General features: G+C 43.9%; 1 protein-coding gene and 1 long non-coding RNA gene across 4 annotated transcripts in view; one reads left to right on the top strand and one right to left on the bottom strand.

The window, feature by feature from the left end:
- Positions 1-215: 215 nt before the first annotated feature.
- On the bottom strand, positions 216-10924 carry LOC142830250 (uncharacterized). The gene is made up of 2 exons (XR_012905373.1): positions 10790-10924; positions 216-6019 (listed from the first exon to the last, which is right to left on the bottom strand). It is a non-coding gene; the product is annotated as an uncharacterized LOC142830250 (long non-coding RNA).
- Positions 10846-18741, top strand: part of STAT4 (signal transducer and activator of transcription 4) — a 90156-nt gene continuing 82260 nt past the window's right edge. Inside the window, exons 1-3 of one of the 3 annotated variants that reach the window (XM_006117890.4) lie at positions 10846-10987; positions 17471-17599; positions 18457-18601. In XM_006117890.4, the coding sequence (XP_006117952.1) occupies positions 17472-17599; positions 18457-18601 (273 nt within the window). In that variant the 5' untranslated portion in view covers positions 10846-10987; position 17471. The other 2 variants (XM_075934199.1, XM_075934200.1) reach the window with 2 other exon arrangements.

Raw genomic sequence — 18741 nt, 5'->3', positions numbered from 1 at the left:
ACCCCAGCATTGAGTTCTTTCAAATTATCTTTTAATTTGACATATATTTGGCAATCATAATCAAGTGATACTATGACATGTTTAAGCATGTGTTTTTGAATGGAATATTACAACTTCTATATAACCAACATGATGTTGCAGTCATTATTTCTGACTTTACGCTGCCTATAGCCATGCCTACTGTATTGTCAGCATTATAAGTTTTTTCTTAAAGAAAAGGTTGATGCAATTGCAAAAAGACCTACATCACACCCAAGAAATAAAGCAAGTGACTCTTCTACAAGTAACTCATTCAATGCAAACTAGTAGATTTATACCACACCCTTTTTGTCATAAGGGTGTCTGATACAGAATCATATACAAATCTAGTATCTATGTCTGATGCCAGGAATTACTAAATTGAAAGCAAATTTGTTTCAACATTATTTTACAGGTCATGGAGGTCGGTGGACAAAGTGAAATAATTTCATTATACAATTCTGCATCATGTGTCATCACCACTTGAATATGTATACTGTAACTAATTAAGCAATAAGAGACAGACTGTTTCCTATTGATTAGTGCACCTAGGATGTGTTAAGAATGATAAATGAAAACTAATTCTTCCAGAGCAGCACCCATCAAATATACAAATTAGCATTGTAAATTGTTGTGAAGTGTCCTATTGCCATTATGATGGCCCCAATTCAGCAACATGTATAAACATGTGCCTAACTAGAAGCACGCTAGTTGTCCCATTGACTTCAGTTGGGCTACCCACATCTTAAAACTAGGCATGTGCTTAGAAAACCCTCATGAACTGTGGTCAAGATAGCATTCTGAAAACAGTTGTGACCTAAAATTATAGAAATTAGAGATTATTTTAATCTCAAAGGAGATATAAGAAGAGTGATAGAGATGCAGCCATGTTAGTCTGGTCTAGCTGAAACAAAAGACAGAACTATGTAGCACTTTAAAGACTAACAAGATGGTTTATTAGGTGATGAGCTTTCGTGGGCCAGACCCACTTCCTTAGATCAATATGTGGAAGAAAATCGGCACAACCATATACAGGCAGTCCCTGGGTTACATACAAGATAGGGACTGTAGGTTTGTTCTTAAGTTGAATTTGTATGTAAGTCGGAACTGGTACATATTGTAGGGGAAACTCTAGCCAAACATTTCTCCAGAGCTCAGTTTTATTCTCCCACACCTCACTTCCCTCAGTCCTTTATTCTCAAGCTGAGGTGTCTGCTGAGAAAAGCCGCTCCGCATCTCCCTGGTCTTCTGGGGGGGCGCTAGCTTCGCGTCTCCCTGGTCTGCTGGGAGGAAGCAGCTAGTGCGGGGTTGCCTCACCCCGTTTGTAAGTAGGGATCCGATGTAAGTCGGATCCATGTAACCCGGGGACTGTCTGTATACCAAAGTGATACAATCAAAAAAATGAACGCATGTGAAATTGACAAATCAAATTTTAGAACAGAGTGGGGGTGAGGGAGGAAGGTTAATGTCTGTGAGGTAATGAGATAGGGGTGATAATAGGGGAAGTTTCTGTGAGGTAATGACATTAGGGGTGATAATTGAGGAAGCTATCTTTGTAATGGGTGAGATAATTAGAGTCTTTGTTTAAATCCATACATAAAGTGTCAAATTTAAGCATGAATGACAATTCTGAAGCTTCTCATTGAAGTCTGGAGTTAAAGTCTCTTTGAAGCAATATGAATGCTTTAAGGTCATTGAGGGAATGGTCCGTCTGGCTGAAATGGCAAGCAACAGCTTTCTCTCTAGACAACCACCTAACCTCAGGATGATTCTTACCAACAACCACAGGACATACCACACTAATACCAACCCTGGAACTTTCCCTTGCAACAAACCCCGGTGCCAGTTTTGTCCACGTATTTACTCTGCTGACACCATTATTGGACCTAACCATGCCACTTACAAGATCAAGAACACATATTCCTGTTCATCCAGAAATATAATTTATGTACCACGTGCCTAAAGTGTCTGTTATGTACATTGGACAAACATCTCAGACACTTCGCCAAAGAATCAATGTACACAAAACAGACATAAGACTCTCTCACAGAGAGAAAGCTGTTGCTTGCCATTTCACCCAGACGGACCATTCCCTCAATGACCTTAAAACATGCATATTGCTTCAAAGAGATTTTAACTCTTAAACCTCATATACAATGATTGGCCCCTATAGCTATGAAGATGGGAAAATCTTCTTCCCAATGGTAAAGTTGAGCTACCTAAACAACTAGTAAAATTTCTGGTATTAAGGTGTTCCTAACTGAACCCAGTATTCAACTGTAGTAGGTGTGGTCTGATTAGGGGCTCCCAAGTCTATAATATACCACTTCACAAGAACTTCAAAAGAAGCTGGTTTTTGCTGGCAACTCATATAATTTGCTATTCATTGTTACTAGAGAGATATCATCCTAAACAGAGATGATCTAATCTGATAGGTGTTCTTTTACTAAAGTTCCTTAACTGTTTGTTGTTTTAATCTATTTATTTTGTTATGGTTGTGATCAAATCATTTACATGTAAAAAAAGTATAGTGGACAATGGAATAGCACTAATTACATGCCGGCGTTAGCAATAATAATAAAACTTATACCCTTACCTAGCATCTTTTATCCAATAACTGTGAGACCCAAAATAAGTATGAACAATCTTATTTTACAGATTTAAAAGTGAGACACAGAGATGCTAAGAGTTGCTCAAAGTTGCAGTTAGACAGGAGTGAGAGCCCTGAAGAGAATCCAGAAATCCTAAGCAGGCTGGAGGCTTGCATGCTGTGATCCTTTCTTATCTAATTGTTGCATTTTATTTTCCTCCTCTGTTTGTTGTGTTAACGTGATCTCAAACTTTGAAACTAATTTGGGGAAGGAACCATCTCTCATGTTTTGTACAGTGCCTAATACAGCAGGTCCAGGGCATTTCGTCTCTACCACCAACAAATAATAAATAGCAATAATAATCCTGACTTTACGTCATATGCTTTAATCACCGGACACTGCATGGAAGGGAATAATTGCAATATAGAGCTCATTGTCCATTCTGTATTAATTAGGTAGAAGATTTATTTATATAAAAGACTTATGAATCCCAGTTACTATAAAGAATCACTGTGGTAGAATAGTTGTCCAGGATAAGCAAGTATTCCTATCTATGATTAAAATGGACAAAGCTTAAAAAACAAAAACAACTAACAAACAGCATGACAAATGAAACTTCTCTCACATTAGCTCTTATTACAAGGAAGAAACACTGCTTATTACTATTATCAGTCAGACCTAGTGTCATACAAAAGTCTGAACCCTGATGTAAGAGCCAATAATCCAGCACATTTAGAAAATGAACTTTGCTCCTGCAGTCCTTAGAGTGGTTATTGAGCATTTGATGAATAACAGGATCATTATTCTTCCTTGCCTGATATTGATATGGAGCATAGGCTAAGGAAATTAAGTGCAAAGCTTCTTGCTATACCTCAAAGAGGAAAATCCTGCTCTCAGATCTTAGCTGTAGTGGCTACCTTGGATATTATGCTTTGTATGGAATTCTTAGTGATGCCAATGGCTGTCTCATTCATACCCCCCTCTAGCTACACTGAGAGTAGACTATTTGCCTGAAATTTGTGAAGTGATACATACATTGAGAGCAGAACTAATAAAAGGTTGGCATTTTCAGATCAGAAATAAACTGGATTTGAATTCAGTTGCCAAAGTATTTGTTCATCCTGCTTTTACAAGGAATTTAACATGTTTTTCATTGGAATATATTTTACATAACCTAAGAGCTGGGTCCAAACCAGAAACATCCAATCTGGCTTCACATTTCCCTAATATTTCTGGAGCTTTGTCTTAAACCAGTCTCTGTATAATTCATTTAAGAAAAACTGTATACAGGCATATAAACTGTAAAATGAGGCTAAAACTTATTGACAGATCTCACTAAGTGTTATGCATTCGTGCAAGAGCAAGTAATCTGTTGGCATTGGTATTTTTTAATTACATGCATGTTGTCAGAAGCATGGTATTAAGTGCCCTCTTCTGGAATCTTGCCCTCATAACAACCTGAAGCTGGGAGGATGTGTGTATCATTTCTGAAGGGGTAGCCGTGTTAGTCTTTAAAGATGCCACAGGACTCTGTGTGGGTTTTTGCTGAAACAGACTAACCTAGACTAATAATTAGTTAGTCTTTAAGGTACCACAGGACTTAACTGGCTTTGAATAAGTAGTGTTCTTTCTTTTTGAAAACAATCTTTGTGAAATGATTCTCCACTGTTTTGCACCTTGTATAGTCAATAATACATATACAAAGTGGCTGTAAAAATATTCCCAGATCAGAATTTCCTTATGACTCAAACATACCAATTTCTATTCACTTAGCGCAGAGGAAGAGGCCTGATTCTTCACCCATTGAAGTCAATAGGATAGATTCTTCATTGTGCTATGATCATAATGCTCTGGTACTGCAAAGGCACCATCAAGTCTCCAGCTGTGCTTCCCCACACCCCAGGGAATTCCCCCAGCCAGTCACAAGGAGGTTGCAGGTATATAGGAGTCTGGCTGGAGAGCTACTGCATTCTGGCTATTTCCAACAGCTGAAAGCCCTCTTGGGAATGGGAGCAAGCTCTAAGACTGTTCTCAGTGTTGGTTGCCAAACTAGCCCCTGAACACTCCCAGAGTAGGACAAATGGAGAAATTATTGTTTGGCTTTTGCCTCTTGCAGCCCCATATCTGAGCCAATAGCAGCTCAGCTGGAGCCAAGAATCAGCCCCAGTGAGCTACAGTTCGACTATTTGCACTCTTCCTTTGCATAGCTTTTGAAAAACAACAGAGGATAACTAAACCTAGAGATTCAAAAGCCATTCTAACATTTCTGAGGTAGCTAGGTGTAGACCCCTTGTGCCACCACAGTAAGTAAGAATGAGGCAGTTGTTCATGATGCATTGTATGGTTTGTACCTCACCACAATCACAATTTGGTGATTCTTTGGTTTCCTAGTTGTGGGGGAAGTATCCACACCTTCCATGTGTTGTCCGAATGTGGTTAAGCACAGTCCACTGCTTTTGGCAGAATCCCAGGACTTTTTGTAGGATTTTGAATCAGGTCTTTGTGTGAGATGTCACAAGCAGCCCGTGATTTTAGCCAGTGAGCATTAACATCCATCTTTCTGTGGGATGTAGTATTGACAAGTGCGTCCAGAAAGACTTCTTGGGTTTGAATTTGGAGTGGCAATGAACTGAGATCTTGGAGTATTGGCAGGTCTGGTGCAGCCAGGATCATGTTGTACTTCTGAACCAGAGAAGCATCTCACCTCATGTTGGCCAGCATGATACCTACCAAAACTGAAAGCTGTGGTAGTGGCATTGCTTTGAGAGGTCAGCTAACAATCCTGAGATGGTGTCAACAACATTGATGTGGGAGCTGTGGCATCAAACTGGGGCCATTGGCAACATCTGTGCTTGTTCAAACAGCATGTATGCGCATCATATCCCCAGGATGTATCAGGTAGCTTCTGGATTATGTTAATCCTTGTTTTTAATCAAGGAGTTGGCAATGCCCTGGATTGGATGCTCAGCTAAAGCCACAGGCGATACTCTTGAAGGCAGGGGTGCAGGAGTGGTCCCGTCCACCGGGAGAGCACAGCGAGCTGCAGCTGTCTCGCTTCGCTTCCCCATCACTACTAATGCAGGGATGGGAGAACGCACAAGAACTCCGACATTTCATGGACACCAAAAATATACGTGGCTGTTTATGGCCCAGCTTGTCACGGTATGAAACCCCTTTGCTCTAAGGATGGAATCACACTTTTGAAGGAAAACAAAGCCATTAATTTTCACTGTAAAGAACATTTTGAAGATCTTCTTATTTTGTACCTCCACAGTTACATATGAAGTTCTTGAGCAAATCCTCCAAAGATCTTCTAAGAAGGAGCTCAGAGACACTCCCAATTTGCATGAGATATACAGTGCCATCAAGCAGATGAAGAACAACTGGGCAGCAGGTCCAGATCGGATGGGCTGAAATTTTTAAAGTGGACAGGAGTTAATCTGGCAGCTCAACCTACTTATCATTTAAAAAATCTTGATAAAGGAGGAGATACCCAGTGAAATGAGGGACACCTTGATTGTTACCCTCTTTAAGAAAGGGGATAAAGTGGACTGTGGAAACTATTGCAGTATCTTTCTCATTCCTGTTGTATGCAAAGTTCTGGCATGGGTCCTTGCAACCCATCTTCTGCCCCTTCAGAAGAAATTTTACTGAAGTCTGTGACGGGGAGGAAGCTCCCCGCACTGACAGCCCCTCCCCCGGAGCGGCGCCGGGTGGCGCGGCGGAGCAGAGCCCGGGGGAAAGCTCCCGGGGAGAGGAGCGAGGGCGCGCAGCCGCAGGCGCGCCGGGCGAGGCAGGCAGCAGGACCCAGGAGGAGGCGGGGGGGAGACGCCAGGGTGAGCGGCACGCCCCTGGTGTGCCGGCTCAAAAGGGGGAGGGGCCGGAAGGAGAGGAAGCTGCTGCCGGCATTCACTTTCCCTTGGCAGGCAGCCAGGAGAGCGGAACCGGAGGAGCCAGCGGGACGGAGGAAGGAGTCTGGACCCGCATAGCCCTTGCCCTGGGCAGCGAGACTCCCCAGCCGGGAGCCCGGAGGATTGAGGCCGCCGACGGACGGCCACACGCCCTGTGCCCCGAGCGGACTGAAGGGCGAGCCCGGCGGAGGACCAAGCCCCGCCGCAGCATCATAAGCAGGACTGAGGGCCAGCCCGAACCCGCGGGCTGGGCGAAAGCCCGAGTGGGGCGGCCACCGACTCGGGGTCCGGGCGAGAGGCGCCGGACTCGGAAAGCCGAGACTGTGGGTGGGGGATATAGGCGAAGGGGGCCTGACTTCGCCACAAAGTCACAGAGTGGTTTCCAACCATGTTGCAGAACTGTGGATATGATCTTCATTGAATGTCAAGAAAAGTGTTAGGTGCAAAACTGACCACTGCACATGGCTTTTATAAATCTAACTAAAACCTTTGACTCAGTGAATCTCCATGCCCTTTGGACTGTACTTTTGAAGATTGGATGTCCTGATAAATACCCTGTTTTCTCAGCTGAAAGGATACCTTAACGTGGGAGGACAACAGAAGCGTTACAAGGACTTGCTAAAGGATAACTTAAAGAAGTACAGCATTGACATTGACACTTGGGAGACACTCACCGAGGTTTGCTCAAATGGAGAGAAGTCCTGCACAATGGCTCCCTGCATTTTGAACTTGCCCACCAACAAGTTGATGAAGAGAAGAGGTGCACGAGGAAGGGGAGACTGGCTTCTAGTCATGGTCAACAGCCTCCTCCTGTACCTTGAAAAATCTGTCCTCATTGTAATAGAGCTTGTGGTTCAATGATTGGCCTTATCAGCCAACTGAGGGTCCACAACTCCCATGGAAGATAATTGAACTCAGCAATGAGTGATCATCCATCATAATTCCTGCTGCAGGCAGCAGCCCGTCCTCTCCCACCCTGCTAGTCCTCCTCCTAACTGCTGTCCAATCCCGCCTGCCCATGGTATTTGGGGGTAAGTGACCCTCTCGTACTCTACCTCAGTGTCACCCCAATTGACATATGCTATCTTCTTGGATCTGAGTTTCTCAGCACTCCTTGCTCCTTTCCTGGAAATATTGCATTTCAGCAGCCATAACCACTTTTGCTATGTCTGGCTGCTTAAATTTGTGCATGGATTCATGTCCCTTCCTACCACCAGAATGGCCCTTCATGGAAAGAATTGGACATACTCAGACAGCTACAGTAGGTTTGTGAAGCCTGAAGATTCCTCTTAGTTTCAATGCAAGGATTGCTATTCTGTGCAATTGTACAGGCAGTCCCCGACTTACGCGGATCCGACTTACGTCGGATCAGCAGTTACGAACGGGGCTCGCCCTGGAGGACAAGGACTGTGGGACCTCGTGGTCCTGCCGCCTGTGTACTCCGGGGCTTTCTCCGTGTCTCCCTGGTCTGCAGACCAGGAAGACACGGAGCAAAGCCACGGAGGAGCTCGGGCAGCGGGACAGTCCAGACGCCCCGCAGCTATCCCGCTGCTGGCATCCTCAGAGGCTTTGCTCCCCGTCTCCCTGGTCTGCTGGTCTCCAGCAGACCAGGGAGACTGGGAGCAAAGCCACGGAGGACCCAGGCGGCGGGACCGCGGTGCATCTCGGTCCGCCGCCCGCGTCTTCCTGGTCTGCTGGGGTGGGGGTGGGGGGCGCAGCTAGTACGCCCCCCCCCTCCCCCAGCAGACTAGGCTTTTCTCCGGACGCCTGTGGCAGAGCAGCTGGGGCGCTGCCGGTTGGTCCCGCAGCGCCGCTCTGGGCGCTACTGGACCAACCCGGCAGCACCCCAGCTGCTCTGCCCCAGGCGTCCCCAAGTCAGCTGCTGCTGAAACTGACCAGCGCTGACTACAGGAAGCCTGAGGCAGAGTTGCTCTGCCCCGGGCTTCCTGGAATCAGCTGCTGATCAGTTTCAGCAGCAGCTGACTTGGGGACGCTTGGGGTTCTTAAGTTGATTCTGTATGTAAGTGGGAACTGGCGGTCAGTTTCAGCAGCGGCTGAATCTGGACGCCAGTTCCGACTTACATACAGATTCAACTTAAGAACAAACCTACAGTCCCTGTCTTGTATGTAACCCGGGGACTGCCTGTAATTCACAAGTGAATGTTGCGTTTCCCTTGCAAATCCAGAGAACAAGTTGTTATAGCCTCCAGCTTCAGAATTATAGTCCCTTACCTCTTCAACAGTTCATGCTTTTAGTTCTGGATGGTCCCATTTCAATCTTTAGTATGTTAGCCAATGGGGTAGTTATCATGCAGGACAATCTCTTACTCTATCCCTGGAGTTAAGTGCATAGGAAGACAGTGGACTCCCCATCTCTTTTGGGACCCCCAGGAAATTGTAGCTGTGAGCACAGGCAGATAGACACACTAGCATGAGCAAAGTGTGGACTTCCCATGGCATGGATGGCCACCTGCATTCAAACCTGCATGATTCCCTGCATTTATACTCAAGGATTAGACAGAACTGCTGCCCATGACACAAATCCACTACACTACTATTTTCAGTGCACTAGCTAGAATGGAGCTATCACGTGTGGTCCACTCAGTCCAGGAGTCACACTTTTAGCTGTAATTATAGAGATGTCCTAATAAAATAAAGGAATAAACAACAAGTCAAAAGAATCCTTGGAATCCCCATGAAGGCAGCACTGCCTTAGTCCTAGGATACTGATTCCTTGCTGCCTTGAACCTTGTCTAGTCATTTACACAAGTGCAAATGGATGTAGAATGTTGTTATTCTGATTTGGGAGCATTATATATCCATGTTGGACAGGGGTAAACAAACCTTGCCAAGAGCGATGTCGGAAAAAATCCAATATACAGCTTCTAAATATCAGTGTACTGTGCTAGTAGCACGACTGCTATGAGTGAAGAGCTATTCTTTCCCATCAAGAGCTTATTCAGAACAAAAAAATATTCGGAGACAGTTCTGTGTTGTACTGACACACCTCTAAGTTTCTGCCGGTTTAGACTTCTGACCTTAAAATTGTGCACTCCTTAAACTGTGCCTTATTGTGCCAGAAATACATGCTAATAACTGACTCTAAAGTTCCACACATCAAAGATGACATTCTCATCTCTAGCCCCATCTGCGGCACAGATTCTTCACAAGGAAGTGTTCCTGGCCTTTTAAACTCGTATTAACCATGTATTTACTTTATGAAAGTTGGACAAAACAGTGTGAAAACGTAAGAGGTTGGCTGTCGAACTGCTGAGATGGCAAAATGTATACTGACTCTGAAATACATGAGAATCTTATTAGGACGCATGGTCATTCTGTGCATTAGTAAGGAGGTAAACATACTGAAGTTTATGAAAGTTGGACAAAACAGCATGATAAACATATTGCAGTTTATGAAAGCTGGAGGGCTTTATTTAGTAGTTACAGGACTATAAGGCTATGTCTACACTGCAAGATACTTTCGAAAGAGCCTCTTTCGAAAGAGAGCGTCTAGACTGCACGTTGAACTTTCGAAAAAGCAGCTTGCTTTTTTGAAAGAAAGCATCCAGTGAGTCTGGATGCTCTCTTTCGAAGAAGCCCTATTTACATTGAAGAACGCCTTCTTTCGAAAGAGGAACTTTCGAAAGAAGGCGTTCTTCCTCGTGAAATGAGGTTTACCGCCATCGAAAGAAAAGCCGCGTTCTTTCGATTTAATTTCGAAAGAACGCGGCTTGAGTCTGGACGCAGATGAGGTTTTTTCGAAAAAAGGCTACTTTTTTCGAAAAAACCCCTGAGTCTGGACACAGCCCTAGGCTAGCCTGTCAGCATTGTTTCTCTCATGAAAACTGGTCCAAGCTCTCCCTCAAACCAAACTTGCCACAAAATTGTCAACAATTTAATTTTCCATTATTGGCTAAGAGATTGATTAAAAAAAAAAACCCCAAATTGAAACTGGATTCAAGTGTCTAAGCAAGCATTTTGGCAAACAAAAGTTGTTCATGACAATCTAACATTATCTTGATAATGGTATTTAAAATGTCACCGAGTCTTGGACAATAAAGGGGAAAATCGGTCCATTTCAAGCCCTGCAAAACAGAAGAGAAAATAATCCTGCGGTGTTTTTTTTTTTAAAAAAAAGCTCGATAATAATGTTCTATTACTATCATCAAGCTCAAAGCTTCCTCTATGTCAACGCTGCTTCATGCTCGGCCCCTGCTGGTCCTACTGCTGCATAGGCAGATGGGTACGGGAGCGGCCCCCAAAACCCACCTCTTGGGGTGCAGCGGGAAAAGCGGCACAGACCCCCTGAGCCCACGGGCCAGCCCAGCGCCGCACCTGCCCCCTGCGGAGGGCTCGCCCGGTGCCAGTCAAGCCTCGAGACGACGCTGCGTTCCCCGGGGTCTCTTCTCGCGCCGGGGGAAGGACGGGCGCCCTGGCTGCGGGCTAGGCCGTGGGCGGAGAGGCGGGGTGAGGAGACCCGGGGGGGAATCCCGGGCCCGGGCCGAGCGGCGCTCTCCGGGGCGGGCGGGCGGCTGGGGAGTCCCCCCCCTCCCCTCGACGCACAGGAAAGCCGGGAGGCCGCGTGCGGGGCGGAATAAAGCGCGCGGCAGGCGGGGGCAGGAGCCAGCCGCCCGGCGGAGCCCAGCCTGCGCGTCTCGCCGCCCGCCTGGGGGGTCCCTCGGACAGGCAAGTCGGGGCTGCCGCCTGCTCGCCGGCCGGGCTGCCCTCGCCCCGGCCCCGCCGGGGGAGTGAGGCGGGCGCCGCGGCAGCGGCTCAGAGCTGTGGGCGGGCGGGCGCGGGGGGGGGCTCCCAGGATAAGCGGGGCCCCAGGGGGAGCGTGGCCCAAGCGGCTTGAACCGCCCCGGCCCCGCACCCGCGAAGGGCGAGGGCCCCAGCGGCGGGCTGGGAAGGGCAGGTCCCGTAGGCGGGCTCCGGCGCTGGGAGCTGAGGGAAAGGGGGCGCGGAGGGGACCGAGGCTAGCTCGTCTGAGGGGCGCCCCCTTCCACCCGCGCCGCGTGGCCGGCGGTTCTTTGCGCTTGGTTCAGTGAGGGCGACGGGCGCGGGCACAGCCTGGCTCGGGACGCTCGGGCGGGGAGTGCAGAAAGAAGCCCCCTTCCTGGCGGGGCGACAGCCTGACATGGGCACCGAAAGGGGTGTAGCCCCCCCGTGTTCTACCCCCACCGTGAAGGCCGGTGGGGGGGTTGAAAACCAATTGGCCCCAACTCTTGAAAGAGACTGAACAGAAGTGGACGCTGTGGCACTGCTGTACAAACGGCATGCGTGCCCGTTAAACGGCTCTATAGACCTAGGCCCTGGAAGCAGAGGTGCTGCGGGCACCTCTGGCTTCAAGGGATTTCCATCATATTCAGGGTTTACAGTTCAGTAGCTCTCCGCACCCTCCACCCCCACAATACAAGTCGTCCCATCACCTCTGTATTTACCTTCCTGTGTGAATGTTTGAAAGTTTCGGAAGATCGGCGTTTTGAAGCTCTGGTGCTTTCCTAACTCTTCTAGAATATATTTATAAAGTTATAGAATCATAGAATCATAGGACTGGAAGGGACCTCAAGAGGTCATCGAGTCCAGCCCCCCGCCCTCAAGGCAGGACCAAGCTCCGTCTACACCATCCCTGACAGATGTCTATCTAACCTGTTCTTAAATATCTCCAGAGAGGGAGATTCCACCAAACTCTATAACATTATAGAAACATCCAAAGTCTGTAGCACAAACACTAATGATCTTAGCACACATACTATATGCGCCATACATGAAATATGAAGGAGATCATTGCGTTGCGACTTTAAGAACTAGGCTATTAGAATGAAGTCTTAACTATGCTGTGCTAAATGCTTTGGAGTTAGAATCTAAATTAACTATATTTTCAGGTTTGGGGGTTTAATTTTAAAAAAATGTTCAGTCCTTCCTGGAAAAAGGAAACTACTTTTGGATATGAATTTGACTAAAGTGTGTGCTTCAAGTTGTCTTATGGTTTGTTTTCCCCACAACAGAAAAAAAGTGAACATGGCAAAGCTCTTTATATCCTGTGACTAAAAATGAAATGGAAAGAATGCCACAATGTGTACTGTTTTTGGTTGATCGGGATATGGTATATATATAAAAAAAAGCAAATCCATTTATAAGACACGTCCCAGTTGTGCAAAGCAGCAAAGGGAAACTTAGAGTAGGTTGTATTCACAGTGGTCTCCTGGGATAGTGTAGTTTTGCTAATTGTCCTTGTGTACCTAGAGTGTGCAGGATCTGTTGAATGCATCCAGTCAAAGCACTGTTATGGTTCAGAGGGAGTGCACGGCTTTCACAGTCACTGTTGTATGGAATCAGCATGCATCTCACTTCACGTTCCCTTGTTTTACATGCCTGTCACTTTAAGGAAAAGGACTACATGAACAGAGCCAGCAGAATCTGGCAACCTTGCATGTGGGCAACAGTGAACAGAACACACTGTGGGACAGAAATTGAACCCCAATGGGTTGCCCACCACTGATGCAAAGGGTCATGCAGGCAAGTGACAATGTAAATAGAAACCTAAACGTTTATAAGACAGACCAAATAGGAACATAAGAATGGTCATATTGGGTCAGACCATCTAGCCCAGTATCCTGTCTGATGACAGTGGCCAATACAAGATGCCCCAGAGGGAGGAAACACAACAGGTAATCATCATGTGATCCCTTCCTGTCACCCATCTCCAGACAAATAGAGGCTAGGGACACCATTCCTACCTACCCTGGCTAATAGCCATTAATGGATCTAACCTCTATGACTTTATCTAGCTCTTTTTTGAGCTATAACATTACAAAATTTTACAGTCCTTAATTTGGACCTGATTAGATGTTCTTGTTCCAGTCAAAACTTCAGAATTCCCAAAAGCCATTTAATTCTATTAAAATTTTGCGCTCAAAATGCGTACTGAAAATAGATTCAGCTGTGTCTCTAAAGCCAGAAGGGACCATTGTGATTATCTGGTCTGACTTTGTCTGTAGTTCAGGCCGCAGAAGTTCCATGTAGGTGGGATGTGTGCATGTATGTCACCAGTCTTTACAGAGGCAAGAGACACCCAAAGTCAGCAGTATAGAAAGAATATGTGGATTTGGCTCTTTGTATGCCAACTGTATTAAGTTAGCAAAACAGCTACAGCGAGGGAATAAAATGCTTTTGTACGCAATTTCCAGAAAATAAAATAAGTAGTTGGTAACATTTTATCTTTCACTAAATAGACAAAATGTAAAAGGGAGGAAGATTTGAAAGAGATGATATTGCACGGAGTTTTTATAAATTGTAATGATAACATCACTCTGGAGATCCTCTCTGGGACAGGCATAAGGATCTTGAACAAAACGGGGGTTTTGTGCAGAAAAAAAGTCCACATTGCTTCTTTTTGCGCAAAAGCCCCTTGCGTAAAAAGAAACAGCGGAAAATATGCTAATGAGATTGTGACCTATGCTAATGAGTCTCATTACCATATTTTCTGCCAGAAGAACTTGCAGTGAAGATGTAGCCTAAAAGATTAATGGCTGAGATTCTTATTCAAAAGTATTTTTAATTTTCCTTTTATTAAATAAAATGTAATGCATCTATAAAGATGTTTTAATACATTTGAATGACACTGAACTGTCATTTCATTGAGGCAAGAACTCTTTATAGTTTTGATGAATTTAGAGATTAACATTAATATTTTAGTATATCACAATTATATTAAATACTGTGTCCAGTGCTTTCACCTTATTGAAATAAAATGATTTAATTTCAAAGCAAATTCAGAACTGATTTTTTTAATATAAGGGTTTTCCACAGAATTGAAATTGTGTTTTATGATCATCTTTATCTAGAACTCAGAATAACATAGTGTGACTGAAAAAAAGTTGAATTATCAATGTCACCTGAAAAGAAGTTTACACAAAATTTTGTTTTAAAGTTAGAAACGCAATGTGGGTGAGTTATCTTTTATTGGACCAAGTACTGTTGGTGGGAGAGACAAGCTTTTGAGCCAGCAGTGGGCAAATACTGGCCGGTGGGCCACATCCAGTTTGCTAGGGTTGGCCCCTGGTGGGCCACCACTGCTATATTTACCTACATCATCCCAGATACGGAGGATTTCAGATCCCATTGGCTGCAGATCAGTTTCCAGCCAATGGGAGCTGTAGGAAGTGGTGTCACAGTCCATGCTGCTTCCCGCAGCTCCCATTGGCTGGAAACAGAAATCCGCAGCATAGAGTAGCTGCAAGCACCCATATCTGCAGAGGTGCAGGTAAATATAGTGGTGAGGTCCCATCAGGAGGCTGACTATGGCAAACTGCTGTCATCTTATTGCCCATCCCTGTTTTGAGCTTCCTCAGGTCTGGGAAGGGTATTTAAGATGTGTCTACACTGCAGTTAGGCACCCTTGGCTGGGCCATGACAGCTGAGCCCAGGCTCTATGCAGAGCTGCCCCTTTAAAATGTTGCCTCGGTGTTCCAAAGGGGCAGTGCTGCATGGAGCCCAGGGTCAGCTCTGTATGGTGCTGCCGCTTTGAAACACTGACACAGTGTTTGTGTGGAGCCCGGGGTCAGCTGGAGAGTCTCCAGCTGATCCCATGTTCCAGCGCAGCATGCAGAGCCCAGGGTCAGCTGGAGAGTCCCCGGATGATCCCAGGTTCTGAGAAAATGTGCGCAGAGCCTGGGATCAGCTGGGGAGTCCCATGCTGACCCTGGGCTCCATGAGGGCGCTTGCACTTTGAAATGCACAAGAACCTCCATTGAGGACTCTTGTACATTTCAAAGCTGGCACACCATGTGCAGCCCGGAGTCAGTGGGACTTCCCGCTGGCCCTGGCTGCACGCGGAGTTCCGCATTCCTCCTTTGAAATGTACAAGAGTCCATGGGGGAAGTGCCTGTCAATAGTCGAGTTCTCGATGGAAACTCCATCAACTACTCGACTAGTAAATTACTTGATATTTAACATACTTAGTGCAGAATAGAAATTTTATGTGCACTGAGGCATGTGCAAATGTACACCATTGTAAAAACAAAAAACCTAGCTATGGGCACTCTGCTCATCAGCTGGGTGGCATTTGAATCTCTCCTGCACAGTCACATAAATGCTTACAGTGAACACTGCCTGTGAGCCCAAATCAGCTGGCACGAACAAGCTGAGGTATCTAATTGCAGTGTAGACATATCTGTGTATCAGCTAAATACAAGACCAATCAAATAAAATATGCTAACTGTTTATACTGAATTAAGAGGCCATTAGACATGGAGTGGCCCATTAGCATCCTGTAGGGATAGGACAAAAAGGGAGATTATCTGGATTACAGATTATTGTAATGAACCATAAATCCAGTGTTTTAAGACCCTGGTTTTTAGTATCTAGTAAATTTGACATTAGTAAACAAAAATAAAAATGTTTCATTTTTACTTTTCCACAGTGAAAACTTAATCTGCATTTTCCTCTAAGATTGACAGTTCCATAATCAGTTTCTCCACTCAAAACACTACAACCAGCTGTAATTTTTGAGCAGCAACCAGCACCATGGGTTGTGAGCAGTTCCACCTACCACAGTAACATTGGATTTTCACCTGTGAAATCCCCTTGCAAAATGTCTACAGCATTGATGGATAATGATGTTTTACAACACAGAAATATACATTAAAAAATAAATCTAATTACCTAAATTTTCAGTCTCACTCTACCTCTTTTGTACCACTGAAACCAGGATACTGAGCTAAAATAGCTGGTTCCTTTGTTATCCTTTTCTGTAGCTCCTAGTGTATGGCAGGGGAAGGGAGGAATAGAGAGGGGTAGGCAGGAGCATTGGCTGAGGCATGATTCCAACTGGTGCACTTTAGAGCAGCCTCAAAGCTACTCTAATGTGTGCTTAGGGTTAAGGCAGAGAATCAAATATATAATCAGATCCCTAATGACCACTCCTTCCACACTAGTCTGCCCATTGGAAGTTGGAGGCAGCATGAGAATCTGGCCCAATATTTATAACCATGAAAGAATGTCACAATCCTACAATCAAATACTGTAGTCAATGTCAGTTTTACCTGAATATGGGAAAGAGATGAAGGTCTAATGACTTTCCCTCCTCCCCATGCAAGCCTGTTTGGTGGTCTATTTTTATTTGGCTTTCTTTCTAGTACTAAATTTACCTAAACATATAACTACAATCCCAAGATATAATCTTCCACAGGCTGAGATCCTTCTAGGTGATCTAAAGGTTGAGTGCTTAGTCTAAATATGAATTTCAGAGCAGGGAATTAGATGCCCTGATCCTGCCTAAATTTTCATCTCTTATTTCCTAAGGAGATTTCCCATTCCTGGGTTTGGACCCAGTGTGCACACAGTTTATTGCAGTTAAAGATGTACTCGAGCAAGATCTAGCACCCTCAGTAGAGAAAAGAATGGTGTTCTAAAACCAGCTGAAGTAGATAAAATACAATAACAAGTGTAATATAAAATCACACTGGTAATTAATCAAGCCAATGAGGGCACCTTCCTACCAGCTTACTAGTCTTCTTGTAAGTGATAATATCTGGCTTTGTGAACTACTTTCCTGAAAAGGGAAATGCTGTGAAAAGAAAAATTACCCTTCTATCTGATCTTTTTATGATCTACTTTTATGAGTCTTTCACATAGCAACCAGGGAGAGAAAATCATTTACAATAAAAGGAAAATGTGTGAAACCACAAAAATCTGCAGGGTACCCAGATAGGTATAACACCTGAAACAACTTTTTCTCTTTTTAAAAAACTGAATAATTTACTCTGTCAGATGGACAGTGGCCATTTGAAAACAGAAAAATTTAACGGGGATAGGGGGAAGAGAGACTCTGAAATTATGACAAAAGACAAACATATGCCAAAGAGAAATGATGCATATGTTATGTGCTTGTGTAGTATTAAAGATTATACATTAAATATTAAAACAATTTCACCGTTTCTTTTATAGTATGTCTCAGTGGAGTCAAGTCCAGCAGTTGGAAATAAAATTTTTGGAACAGGTAGACCAGTTCTATGATGATAACTTTCCCATGGAAGTCCGACATCTACTATCCCAGTGGATAGAAAGCCAAGATTGGTAGGATGAAATGTTCTTCTATCTACTTAGATTTGATTGATGGAAACGTTGTTCTTTATATGGGTAGATTTTTAGTGTTTTTGCTTTTGAACTGTGCAGGAACATGCTTTCCAAGAAAAGTGTACCTTTAGTTATGTGTGAAAGGCCATCTTATTCACATAGCATGTTGCCCTTTATCTATATGAGGGATTCAGAGAGAGTGAAAAATTGAAAGTGTCAATATTTTCACTATATTAATTTATGAATCACAAATTTCGATTTGTATATATTTTATATTGGGGCAGATTTATACTAAAAATACTAATTAGAGTTCAGGGATCTCTTTCTTGCATGATTTTTTTAATACATCAAATACCACATGCTTCTTGAAATTCTTTTTAAATAAAAAAGCTGAATCTAATTTTATCATACTTTTACTGAAATAATTTTAATGAAGATAAAAAAAGCTTAATATAATCAGATAATACAGTCATCCAAGCTGTCATATCTTTTAGAGCTTAAATTTCTCTCTCTTTCAAACCTAAATTTCAGATGTGTTTGAACAGGAGATTTTTGTTTGGGCTCATCTTTGTACTAAATATATTTGTTATTAGCATATTAACATCATTATTTTTTGCATGAAAAATAGTTTTAGGATTGTTTGTTTGTAGTTTGCAGTGTGAAATCGTTCCATCTACTCTTTGTTCCAAACTCAGTGCAAGAAGCCAATTAACTTTTAAAAAGTTTTACTTGTTTCCTTTAATTCTGAATTTTTCACCAAGATGTAGATAACTTGCATATCAAATAACTTGACATTTATCATGACATTTTTGTTCCTATACATGCATATTTCATGTCCATAATTTTGTGTTGTATAGGGAGGCTGCTTCCAACAATGAACCAATGGCAACAATCCTCTTACAGAATTTGTTAATACAACTGGATGAACAGTTAGATCGTGTTTCTCAAGAAAAAAATCTCTTATTAATACACAACCTGAAAAGAATCAGGAAACTTCTTCAGGTAAGATAATTAACCTCAGATTACCCTTAGACAAATGTGTATGGTTTCTACCACAAAAATCTAACACTGTTGAAGTCAATTCAGTTCTGTTTATCTTTTAAACTCTGCTCATTATTGTAGTAGCTAAGCAACTATGGAAA

The sequence above is a fragment of the Pelodiscus sinensis genome, chromosome 7 (genome assembly GCF_049634645.1).
Source record: "Pelodiscus sinensis isolate JC-2024 chromosome 7, ASM4963464v1, whole genome shotgun sequence".
In the NCBI taxonomy this organism is placed as follows: Eukaryota; Metazoa; Chordata; order Testudines; family Trionychidae; genus Pelodiscus; species Pelodiscus sinensis.
Note: the sequence above shows the minus strand (reverse complement) of the source record. Positions and strands in the feature narration are given on the sequence as shown.